Source organism: Convolutriloba macropyga, unplaced genomic scaffold (assembly GCF_964194025.1).
Source record: "Convolutriloba macropyga unplaced genomic scaffold, txConMacr16.3 SCAFFOLD_4789, whole genome shotgun sequence".
Taxonomy (NCBI): domain Eukaryota; kingdom Metazoa; phylum Xenacoelomorpha; order Acoela; family Convolutidae; genus Convolutriloba; species Convolutriloba macropyga.
Genome location: NW_027452341.1, coordinates 6,350 through 19,865, shown reverse-complemented (window position 1 = coordinate 19,865; position 13,516 = coordinate 6,350). Strand labels below are relative to the sequence as shown.

At 36.8% G+C, this 13,516-nt stretch overlaps 1 protein-coding gene across 1 annotated transcript; it reads right to left on the bottom strand.

Moving 5' to 3' along the window:
* Window positions 1-10,160: 10,160 nt before the first annotated feature.
* Window positions 10,161-12,814, bottom strand: LOC142357398 (uncharacterized). Its single transcript, XM_075409044.1, has 3 exons — window positions 12,006-12,814; window positions 11,274-11,462; window positions 10,161-11,028 (listed from the first exon to the last, which is right to left on the bottom strand). The coding sequence occupies exons 1-3, from the start codon at window positions 12,598-12,600 to the stop codon at window positions 10,889-10,891; spliced, it is 924 nt and encodes a 307-aa protein (XP_075265159.1). The 5' UTR covers window positions 12,601-12,814; the 3' UTR covers window positions 10,161-10,888.
* Window positions 12,815-13,516: the final 702 nt, after the last annotated feature.

The following is a 13,516-nucleotide window of genomic DNA, read 5'->3' as shown; positions in this document are numbered from 1 at the left end:
TGTAACCATTGCCTCTCCACTGCAACCCATAAATATTTCAAATGCGGCGAGGAACTCTGGTTTTGCCCCTGAGAGCTAACGAAGACAGGAAGTTCGAGTAATATTCCCAAAAATGTGACAACATAGGTGTTCACTTCATTCGGACGGCTTTTGAATCACTTGGTAGAATCTCTGTTTTGGCAAAAAAGACATTGAATGGGATGGGTCTACTCACTGACAACGGAAGTTGGTACTCAGCTGGTTTGTCAGCTGCTTTTATCAGGCTTGCTCAATCGGTTTCAGTCACACTAATGAGAGGAAACGGTTTTGTGTTCATCGCAAGCCTCTGAGCCAGTTGCATGCAAAAGAAGCCTCTCTGGTGTCTCATTGCCTCTGATTCTGTGCGCTTCAGTTTCCCGTGTGCACTTGTGTAGGTTATACTATCCCAATTGAAAACCCGATTGTGTGGGTTTTTTTATTCCACCTGAAAACCCGATTGCCTGGATTCTACTAATCCAATTGAAAACCCGATTGTCTGGGTTTTGACTCACATAATAAATCATTAACAAAGTGACGAGGGGCCATTAATCCGAGTTGCTGTGATGACAAACTTAGATTTTTACTTTAGACGGTGAACTAATGGCATTTCAATGTGTTAATGAAGTCGACTAGGATGATCTTGCCTAGCCATATATTAATTGATTTCACGTATTCTATAGTTCAAAACAGAACCAATCATTATCACAATCAAGACTGAATCTTTTGAAAAAAATAAAGCGTTTTTCTCAATTTAATCATCCAATATACATTTTTGACTTTCTTGTATGATTTGGAGGCTCAGCAACATCATTATTTGTCGTTGTTGACAGTTAAAGATTGTTCTCTGGAGATTAGTTAACTAAAGTTATTTTTAATTTCTCTCAAACAAGTTTGCAGCAATGACAATTATATTAGTTCTGTGGTCTCTAGAGGGCATTAGGAGGAGCCTTACGCTTTACTAATCTCTAAGTGTGCGATCACAGAAGTTGTTTCGCAGAGACAATCTCAAAGTGTGAGGGGCTATTATCCCCCCAATCAACCCCCTCAGTTAGCCCGCCCCCAATCCCCCGTCCACCTTCCCCTAACCCGTTGATTTAGAGCTGTCTTTTGTGCAGCTCCCTCACAACCCTGCCCCCATCACTTGACCGTCCCCCATGGTTTGACTCCCTTCAATCCACTCACGCCAACCTTATGCATCCCTAAGCCTCAGACGTTGGAAATAGAATTAATTTTCTTGCTTTTGGGGTTGATGGCTGTAAGGTTGATGTCTATATCGGATAAGATGTTGCCTGCCGTGAAAATGTGAGTGCTGTTCGATATCGATGCGATCACACAAATTTTAGATGTTGTTGAATCGGATTGCAGATCCAAAATAGAAGGAACAATGGTTCCATATTTATTGTTTAGAATTACCTTTATTTGATTGTCTCTGCGATATTTTTAATTGTTTTCTGGTACGATTTATGGGGTTTTCTCGTTATTCACGAATGAAGGACGAAATCCTGTGTCCTAGCTGTTGTATGGTTGTTTGCCGCGACAAAGTTTCCACCCAGAGTTCGCCTTAAGTTGATTTTTTGATGTTGCGTTCTACCTCCATAGGCAAATGCGGACAGCGGGATAAACAGGCAGCGCCCGGAGGGCATTAAGTAGAGCCTTACGCCTTACTAGTTGCTAAGTATGCGATTCACGGATGTTTTTTGCGGAGACAATTTCAAAGTGTGAAGAGCAGTCACCTCCCGGTCACCCCACCCCCTTCAGTAAACCCCCCAATCCCCCGTCCACCTTCTCCCAACCCGTCGATTTGGCCCCTCTCTTCTGCAGCTCTCCCACAACCCTACCCCCATCACTTGACCACCCCCCCCATCGCTTGACTGCCTTCAGTCCACTCACACTCACCTGATGCATCCCTAAGCCCCAGCTGGCTGCTACCGAATCCGACCGCTCTCCGGTCGCTTGAGAGCAGTTCGCCCGACGTTAGTCGGTTATGTTTAATTTTTCCAAGGCAGTTTAATACATTTTACCTTTGTTTATGATGAAAGTTAAAATTTTTAGTTTACAAGACTGGCCAAATAATGTAGCTGCAATGCTTTCAAATTAATGATGGTTATATAATTAAGTGTTCAGTGCTTTGCGGTTGCAAACTGTTTTTTGGAATATGTCATTGTTTATTTGGAGTCCTGCGTTATTTTAAAATTTTTGACTGGACTTATGACTACTCGGTGAAACATTTTTCGTGTATGATATCGATTAAAACTTCAGATTTTGACATTGATTTTTACCAGATACATGGAGGGTTACTCTCCTGCCTTTCTGTGTTTTGAACTTGATAGAGCGTTTCGTTTTTTTTTGAACTGCCTAGGCCACTGCAGGAATGTGGCTATTTGATGTTATCCGTTTATTTTTCGGAAATGGAATTAGCGTTCTTGCTTTTTGGGGTTGATGGCCGTAAAGTGATGTCTATATTGGATAAGATGTCGCTTCCCGTGATTCTGCGTGCGTTTCAATAACAATGCAATGGTGCATTTTTTAGATATCTATGAATAGGATAGCAGTTCCATGTTAAAGGTACAATGATTCCGAAATTATTGTTTCGAATTATCTTTATTTGATTGTTTCCGTGCAGTATTTGTTTTCTGGTAAGATTTGCTGTGCTTTCTCATTATTCACCATTGGAGGGTGGAATCCAGTGTGTCAGCTGTTGTTGTTTGCCGCGACGACGTCCCCACCCTGAATTAACTTTCAAAAGGGTTTTTTGATGTTGCGTTTTACCTCCATAGGGAAATGCTGACAATGCATTCAGGATAACTTTTGCCCAATATCCAGTTAATTGTCTGAGACAATTTGCTGATTTTGCCTACACTGTTCTGTTTTATTTTTGGAAGATTGCTGTGTATTTGCTTTTGGTTTTTTGGCGTACAATTTTTGTTTTTTTTCTAGAAGCCGAATTAGAATATTGTTAGCGTTGCTGTTGTTGTGATTGTTGTTGCTGTTGTTGCTGTTATTGTCGCTGCTGTTGTTGTTGTTGTTGTTGTTGTTGTTGTTGTTGATCATGTTGTTGTGGTTGTTGTTGTTGAAACTGTTGTTGTTGTTGTTGTTTTTGTTGTTGGTGTTGTTTTGTTTTTGCTGCTGCTCTTGTCGTTGTTATTCGTGTTGCCTTTGTGCTCTGAACTTTACTCCTATATCTCATGATCTAATTATCCAAAAAATTAGGAGTTACTTGGACTTGAACAACAACAACAACAACATAGAAACACAATCTAATATATTTTGTTTAAACCTGAACAAAAATTAGATAAAAATTTTAAAGAAAGAAACCCCTAAAAGGCAACCAAACTCTTTCGTTCGTTTTTTTCTGCCCTAGTTGTTGTTTGGTTCCTTGCTAAGACGACGTTTCTACCCTGAGTCCATGTTAATATGATTTTTTGATGTTGCATTCTACCTCCATCGGGAAATGCTGACAACGCAGTCAGGATAAATTTTGCCAATGATCACTTATTTCTCTGAGACATTTTGCTGCTTTTGCCTACTCTGTTCTGTCTTTTTCTGGAAGATTTTTGTATGTTGTTTTTGGTATCATGGCGTACAATTGTACTTTTCTAGTAAACGAAGTAGAAAAATCTTTTAAGCGTTGCTGTCGTTGTGGTTCTTTTTGTTGTTGTTATTGTTGTTGTGGTTGTTGTTGTTTTTGTTGTTGTTGATCATGTTGTGGTTGTTGTTGTATTAGCAATAGTAGTTATTGTTGTTGCTGTTATTGTTGCTCTTGTTGATTTTGTTGTTGTTATGTTCGTTGTTGTTGAAGTAGTTGTTGTTGCTGTTATGTAAGAAAATTTGAAGAAAGAAACCTCTAAAAGACAACCAATTTTTTTAAACCGAATCTTCTAAGAGAACAATTTGCCGAAAACCGCACCGCGATTTCCCAAAACAGCGATATTGTTTTTTTTCTAAAATTGTTCCTTGCAAGTTCATCTTTAGGCCAAAATTTGTTTCTTTTTGTACAGCTCAAAGCAAAAATTTTGTCAAAAAATTAAGAACACAAGATATATCAAAATTATGTAAGTTTTTTCGTGTAACACTTTTTTTTCTTAAAAGGGTTTGGATAGATATTTTCTTCATCTGCAGTTTTTGTTTGGATTTTTATTTCAACGATTTGTTGAATATTTTATTGTTGACGTTGTTGACTTTATTTTCGATGTTTTTGTATTTATTGTTCGGGTCGTTATTGTTGTTGTTTTCGTGGTTATTGTTGTTATTGTCGCTTTTGTTGTCGTTGTTGTTGTTGCTGCGGTGTTGTTGTTGTTGTTGTTGTTGTTAGTGTTGATCATGCAGTTAAAGTTGCTTTTGTTGTTGATGTCGTTGTTGTTGTTTTTCCTGCTGCTCTTGTCGTTCTTGTTCCTGTTGCCATTGTGCTTTGAACCATACTCCTATTTCTCAAGATCTATTTATCCGAAACAATAGCAGTTAATTCGAATCCTGTGTTAACAGCAGAAGAACACAGACTAATATATTTTGTCTAAACCTGAACAAAAAGTTCAAAAAAATTGAGGGAGGACACTTCTAAAAAACAACCAATCTCCCTTGTTCGCTTTCTTTCGTGTCCTAGCTGTTTTACGCTTGTTTGCCGCAACAACGTTTCAACCCAGAATTCGCCTTAAGATGATTTTTTGAATTTGTGTTCTACCTCAATAGGGAAACACTGACAACGCAGTCGAGATAAGTTTTGCCCAATGTTCAGTTACTTCTCTGAAACAATTGGGTGCCTCTGCCTGCACTATTCTGTCTTTTTTCTTGTAGGTTGTTGCATATCTGTTTTTGGTTTCATCTCGTACATTTTTTTTCTGGTAGACGAAGTAGAAGAATGTTGTAGGCGTTGATGTTGTTATGGCCGTTGTTGTTGAAGTTGCTGTTGTTGTTGCTGTTGTTGTGGCATTTGTTTTTGTTGTGGTGATTGTTGTTGTTTTTGCTGCTGCACTTTTTGTTGTTATTTGTGTTGCCATTTTCATTTGAACTTTACTTCTATTTCTCATGATCTTTTTATCCAAAAAATTAGGAGTTAATTGGAATCCCGTGAAAATCCTGTGACTAATACATTTTGTTTAAAACTTAACAAAAAGTACAAAAAAATGTGAGGAAAAAAACCTCTAAAAAAACCAATTTTTTGTTCGTTTTTTCTTAAATCGAGTTTTCTAAAACAAAAAAAACCTCTTGCCGAAAAAAGCGCCTTAATTTCTCAAAAGAGCGATATTGTTTTTTCTAATTTTGTTCCATGCAATTTCATATTCAAGCATAAATTTGTGTTTTTTGTACTGTTTAAAGCAAAGTATTTGTCAAAAAATTGGAACACAAGATATTGCTAAGTTGGGTCAAACTTTCATGCAAAAATTCATTTCGACTGCAAATTTTGTTTCGATTTCTATTCCAAAAATTCTTGGAGTATTTTTTTGTTGTCATTTTTGTTATCGATGTTGATGTTGTTGTTGTTGTTGTTGTTGCTGCTGTTGCTCTTGTTGCTGTTGTTGTTGCTGTTGTTGTTGTTGTTGATCAAGTTGTTTTTGTTGTAGTTATTGTTGTTGACTTTGTTTTTGTTGTTGTTTTTGTTATTGTTGTGGTTGTTGATGTTTTGTTGTTGTTATTAAGAATGTTTTTGTTGTTGTTTTTGTTGTTGTTTTCATTGTTGCTGTTGATCAATCTGTTGTAGTTATTGTTCTTGCTACTGCTGTTATTGTTTTTGGTTATTGTTTTGGTTGAAAATGTTGTTGTTGCTGTTTGCGCTGCTACTGCTGCTGCTGTTGTTGTTATTATTCTTGTTGTTATTATGCTTTGAACCTTACTTCTATTTCTGATGATGTGTTTATTTTAAAAAGTTGGAGTGACTGGGGATCTTCTAAATGTTGCTACTGTTGTTGTTTTCTTGTTGTTGTTGTCAGTGTAATTGTTGTTGTTGCTGTTTTTGCTGCTGATGCTGTATTTATTCCTGATGTCATTGTGTTTTGAACCTTACTCCTCTATCTCATGATGTATTAATCCAACGAATTAGTAGCTACTCGAGTCTTCTGGAATAAGAGAAACCTTGTTCCAAAAAAGGGGCCTTGACTTCTTAAAAGAGTGTTATTGTTTTTTCTACTTATAGTTCCGTACAAGTTCGTCTTCAAACATAAAATAAGTTTTTTGTACTGCTCAATGGAAAGTATTTTTCCGAAAGTTAGAATACAATACATTGCAATTTTATGTTAGATCTTTCATTTAGAAATTTAGAGAATTTGGTCATCAAATTTTGTTTCGTTTTCTATAACAACGCTCTTTGGAATATGAAAATTAGTTTTTCCAAAAAAAACACAATGCAGAGACACACAGAGAATAAGGATTGAATGCCTCGTAATTTCCATATGAAAGCCAGTTTCAATTTTTGGCTGTTGATTTTTGCGTCGAAAAACTTGACTTCATTAACTTTCTTTGAAGAATTTACCAATAAGTTTTGCAATTCATTTGAATTTCATGAAGGCCAGCAATAACAGTTTTGTATTCAATAAATCATTTTGTTGTATCAATAAAAACAAAATCGACTCTGAGAGGAGCTTTTGAAGGTTTTCATTATGAGAAATGACCTCGGCTTCGCTGATAACGTGTTTTAAAACTTATATCTTACCTCAGACAAAGTCACATTATATAGAAATTTATAGAATATATAGAACGATGTTGTTTTTAACACCTACACCTACAAAACACAAAACATTAACACCTACACAAGACTCTCACGTACAAAAACAAACACATAACCCCAAGCATACGCACATGCACACACCCGAACTCACGTATATGTGCACATAAAAGCAGATACACGCAAAAACCCAGGGACGCTCATCACACACAATGTCTGACACGTAAACGCACATACATACTCACACATACACAAACACACTGACATCCATGGTGAGGTCCCAGACGGAAACATATGTCCAGACCGAAGATGAACGCACAAGGGGGGCATTGTGCGTTCAAAATTACATAGTCAGGAAACATTAAAGCGTACGAATGTCTGAAAATGAATGCAGGCATTGTTCTTCCTTTTGCTATATTGAAATAGAAAGAAAGAAAACCAAAAAATTGCAGCTTTTTCCAGGCCAAACTCCGCCAAAATCGTACTCATTTAGACTGTATGGACCCGGGAGATCTCACACGCCAATTGTAGTCTGATCTGAATGAAATTTTTATGTCTGAAATTAAAGGAACAAAAATTAGATCATCACACCTTAGTTTGATGAACGCACAAAAATCTGATCTTGAACGCACGAAAACCTGGTGAACGCAAATAAATCTTGGGAACGCACGAAAGCCTGGACATGAACGCAAGAAAGTCTGTTGAACGCACACAAGTCTGGACAAGAACGCACAAAAATCTGGCGAACGCAAATAAATTTCGGGAACGCACGAAAGTCTGGTGAACGCAAATAAAGCTGGAGAACAAAAGAAAGTCTGGACATGAATGCACGAAAATCTTGTTAACAGAAATAAATCTGGAGAACATACGAAAGTCTGGACATGAAAGCAAGAAAGTCTGTTGAACGCACAAAAATCTGGACATGAACGCACAACAGTCTGGTGAACGCACGAAAGTCTGGACAAGAACGCACGAAAATCTGGTGAACGCAAATAAATCTGGAGAACGCACGAAAATCTGGAAATGCACGCACAAAAGTCAGGTGCACGCAAAAAAGTCTGGACATGAACGCACGAAAGTCTGCTGAACGCACGAAAATCTGGACATAGGCACGTCCTGTCCTTGGAGACACACAGAAAAAAAAAACACACACACACACAAACACTGTCATTCTTGCAAAAAATTAGTTTTTACGACGGCTAATGTTTTCCAAAATTTATTTGTTTTTTCTTACCAAGATAGATGTAGCAGTGCAGAAAATAGTAAATTTCATTGGTTCTTACAAAAATTGGTAAAAAGGAAATAAGACCAGGTGGCCCCTTTTCGATTACTGATGTATTTTTTTCTGAACAGAAGAACATGTTAAGGAGTTAAAGGTGATTTAAATTATCACATTTTAGACTGTGATCAGATCTGCAAACAATGAGCTTCCGTAAAATTCATGAATGAACAGAAACAGATATGAAAAAAACTAAAATATGCGATTAGTTTTAATATTTATCTCAATCTGTTTATATCTGTTTATCTTATCTGTTTTTATGAATGATGACGTTTTGAGAACTACCATTTCAGACAACAGTTGAATAAATCTGTTGCTGGTCAGCATTTAATACGAACGATCACTGCTCAAAGTGGTCTCGTGTTAGATGCTTTAGATGCTACGTCAGGAGAGATTAAATTTTAGTTTCACAGATTTTGATTAAAATCTTGCCTGAAATTTTTTTGGTAGGGGATCGGGGTGGGGGGAGAGTTACAGCTTAATCTGCCAGTGCACATTGCAAAACCACTTTGTTACCGTTTTTGTATATAAAGAGTTCTGACTTTTGTTTTACGATTATTCTGTAAATCATTGACTATATAAAGTTTTTTGTGTAATTAGAAATGTTTATGCTTTTTTCACTCTCTAATTTAAAAGAATAAACAATTACACAGACACGCACGTGGCAGGTTGGGTAAAATGGCATTGGGTATAATGGCATTGGGTAAAATGGAATTGGATAAATTGTCCTGACACCCTGCTAATCTATTAGCTTCAATGCTAATAGACCTCCTGCTGGTTTTTTAGGAACAAACTTGCTATTTCAACATTAAAAACGCTATAATCGACATCAGAATTATTCACAATTGAATTTGTAATTAGAGCAAACACCATTCTTTTGAAGAAAGATGAGAACTATACATTAATCTAAAAGCTTATATACTGCTATAAAGTTAAGCAATCTCTCTGGAAGAAGCAAATAATTGTGATTAGCTCATCAACAAAGAAAATTTTAAGCAATCAATTTTAAAAAAAAAGCAATCGAAAATATTTTTCTCTAAGTACTTGTTAATTTGAAGTTGACCCTCGTGCTGAATCCTCCAAGAGATTAAAAACGCGTTTGTGGTACATGCACATCATAGTTAAATCAAGAATATTTCAAAGGAAGACTACTTTGATTACTATAATCAGCCGGAGTAATATAACATTCTTAGTGACCAACTAAGATTGTTTATGGTTTCGTACCACACACATTCTCAGTCTGATCTTCCAGTTTTTTTAAAGACCAGTATTTGACCTTCGATTAATTAGCAAGAACCGTATATGAATTTCTTATCGTTGCCAAAATCCATATATTCAGATTTTGGGTTTTTTTCAGCAGAGCCGTGCTGCTATTGTATTGCATCACCAATCAAACGCACGTTTGCTTTAATTTTTTTGGTGCAAAAGCAGTTCGTTTTTTGCTTGATCATCTACGATGGCTAGTGTTCTCCATAATGTATTTGTTTATTACTACCACGAAAAAGGTAGAAGTGCAGAAAAAAAGTAATTTCCTTGGTTCTTACAAAAATTGTTAATAAACCGAAGGAAAAACCAATTGGCACATTTTTGGCGCAAACATCATGTTTCCGTACGAAGGAAACACAAATAATTGTGCTCCTAGAATATCTGCTAATGGTTTCATGACAATTTACCCAATTCAATTTTACCCAATGCCATTTTACCCTACGCCATTTTACCCAACCTGCCATTTTACCCAGTGCCATTTTACCCAATACCAACTTACCCAATGCTCTTTGATCTTTTTGTTCAATTATCCGATTACAAATTAGCAGTCGCTATTACAAGGACGGTTTATAATATTTGTCGACAATATAATCCCATGTTCGGTTGTGATAGTTTCATATCAAGTCCCACAGGCCATTTAAATATATAGTCCGCTAATCCCATGTTCGGTTGTGATAGTTTCATATCAAGTCCCACGGCCAATTTATTTTCTAGTCGGCTAAATAGTCGTTCTGGTTAATTTAGCAATGGGGTAAATTGGGTAAGTTGGCATTGGGTAAATTGGCAGGTTGGGTAAAATGGCATTGGGTATAATGGCATTGGGTAAAATGGAATTGGATAAATTGTCCTGACACCCTGCTAATCTATTAGCTTCAATGCTAATAGACCTCCTGCTGGTTTTTTAGGAACAAACTTGCTATTTCAACATTAAAAACGCTATAATCGACATCAGAATTATTCACAATTGAATTTGTAATTAGAGCAAACACCATTCTTTTGAAGAAAGATGAGAACTATACATTAATCTAAAAGCTTATATACTGCTATAAAGTTAAGCAATCTCTCTGGAAGAAGCAAATAATTGTGATTAGCTCATCAACAAAGAAAATTTTAAGCAATCAATTTTAAAAAAAAAGCAATCGAAAATATTTTTCTCTAAGTACTTGTTAATTTGAAGTTGACCCTCGTGCTGAATCCTCCAAGAGATTAAAAACGCGTTTGTGGTACATGCACATCATAGTTAAATCAAGAATATTTCAAAGGAAGACTACTTTGATTACTATAATCAGCCGGAGTAATATAACGTTTCTTACCACACACATTCTCAGTCTGATCTTCCAGTTTTTTTAAAGACCAGTATTTGACCTTCGATTAATTAGCAAGAACCGTATATGAATTTCTTATCGTTGCCAAAATCCATATATTCAGATTTTGGGTTTTTTTCAGCAGAGCCGTGCTGCTATTGTATTGCATCACCAATCAAACGCTAAGTAGCCTTCCCAGAAAGCAATTTTGGTCCGAAATTAAAGTTATATAAAATCATATATTATTCTGCACATCTTTTTCTGCTTTTTCTGCTGTCATCTTCATAATAAAATTAAGCAACTGGAAGTTTAAATCCCATTACGGTTGAAGATTTTTCGGAAGCTGAAGTTGGATGAGTTTGTTGTTCAGAAGTGTTTAGTCAGAATTTTGAAGAAGAAGACTGGAAGTGCAAAATGGACCCACGATAGATGTGCCAAATCAGCTGACGACACTTTGCAGAAGTTAGGGAGGTCGTCTTGTGAGAACAAGTTGCAGTCAATTTTAACTAAAAAAAGACCAAAGATCACAATGGAATCAGAGTGTAAACTCAGAAATTTACTATGAATTTTTCTATGAAATGTCTCTAAAGTGCCATGATCAGAACTCTGGCCATAGTAAAATTCATAATGAAAAATTTATGAATCAGTACTTAAATATCATGAGACTCAGGACCAGGTATGAACAGTTATTTGCCATATAAGGGGGAATTTTGCTTTAAAAGACGCCAAAATGGTGAAGCATATTATTTACTTGATTCACAGTCAACCTGACGTGTAGTTTCGCAGTAGGGTTTCAAAATTGGAAGTCCTGAGCTATCCTGATCAAAGACGTACAACCAAAATCCGTTCGTAGAAGTACCAAATATAGAGTTTAAGTTTGTCTCATCATCCAGAACCTCCACACCGGACGTCCCAGATCCCGGCAGTTCAAAGCTGACACCTGGAATTAAACATGTTAGTGATGATGATGCTTAAACTTGTTTTGATTCTTCTTGTGAAAATAATTGAAATCGGGTTCGAGGTTGTCACACAGGTTCGGGTATAGGAAATAAACCCCCACGGAAAAAACCCCCACTTAACTTTTGGTAGGAAATAAACCCCCACGGAAAATAACCCCACGGAAATAAACCCCCATTTTAAAATTGAATTTCGGTCGTGATAATTTGTTCGGTTGTGATAGTTTCATATCAAGTCCCACGGGCCGCTGAGGCATGGCCATGGCTCACGAGGCATGGCCAAACGCGCTAAATGCTCAGCCCTTTAATAGAAAAGTGGGGGTTTATTTCCGTGGGGGTTTATTTCCGTGGGGGTTTATTTCCGTGGGGGGTTTATTTCCGTGGGGGTTTATTTCCTACCTAAAATGATGAGAGTTTTTTTCCGTTGGGGTTTTTTTCCGCAACCGATAGGTTCCTATATCGTCATCTAGAGGTTGAGAAGCACATCTATGTTCATTTTTTTTAACCTGTTTATGATTTAAACTTACCGTCAGACTGGCGGAAAAATCCAGCTCGCATGTACTCGTTAGTAATCGGGTCCAAAATTGCACTCATGTCCATGTAATGAAACGAAAGTGTACATTCAGATCCATACACGAGTATGTTTGCGGACGAACAAGTGATGGTACAAGACACAGTTCGCTCGAAGCGTTCAGCAATATCGAACACGGACCAAGAAACAGATATTGACAACACAGTGCCTAGCTCATCAAGATCAATAACATGTGTGCTGTATACAATATGAGTCTCCTCGTCCAAATGTTTGATCAAAGCAGGCGCGATTATCAAAGATGCAGATGATCCATCCATTTGTCCGAACTGTCCTGGCGACGTTAAATTGGGAGGCGGGGAGGAACCCAAACTTATGTAACCATTATGACAGACGTAGAGAGAATCGAATCCTGTCGTTCCAATGTTCATGGTCATAGGAAGAGTTGATTCCTCAGAGCAGGAGTCAGCTTCAGTCACATCGGTGTAAATTATAAGCCCCGAATCGTTTGCGAAAACCTCCATCGATGATACAGAATTGAAGTGGAACTTAGTCACCATTATCACCAAAGCAACAAATGTGATACAAGACATTCTTTTAAATGTTACCCTTTTTCTGGACGAAAAGATCTAATAAAACGCTAAGCAATTGCCACCGTTGGTATAAATTTTCGCCAGACAATATAATTGTTTTATTGATATGCTTTCAAACTTACGAGTTGTCAACTTCTTAACGGATTTATGAATTTTTACAACTAAAAGTTGAATATAGTGCCCCCGAAAAATATAATCATGCGAATTTAATTTTAGCGATTCAGAAATCCAAATTAAATAAACACCGCAAAATAACTTACTGTGATAAATTGTACAAAAAGAACTTTCGAGCATCGCAAATCAATCACCAGTAAAAGGTGCAAGCTTCAAGTCATGCACCAAATAAAAAATTGAGTGGCATATCAAAAACTTTATGCGTCAAACGCGAAAAATCACATTTTGACAATAACAACCGAAAAATCTGCTTATAATATATGAAATTACTTATTTTTCAAAAGTGCAATTATGTTTTGTTTGAAAAATTTAAACATTAAGTATCATTTCTGCTGAATTGTTTCTCCAACGACTGCAATTCAATTAAATATCTCCGTACAAAAAAGCTTTTTTCGAGCAGTTTTGACGGAGAATCAGATAATTAATTGAGCTTTGGAGAGCGAATGAAGAAAAGAAGTGTAAGCAGCAGACTGAGTTCTATAACTACATAAATTCCCTCAAAAGGCAGTTATGCTCATAAGATCATGCATCATGTTCACAATAGACAAACATAAACCGACTAATGTCGCAAGAATTGATCTCGAACAGGCTAGGCAGTTTTAGTCAGGGGGCGTAACCTAGATAAATTTTTCTTTATGGTTGCAAAAATAGTTGACCACTATTGGGTTTGAACCACTGCCCTCCTGATCCCTCGCCAGATCACTGCCCACTCGGCTATCAGGGCCTTATATTAAATCTGCTG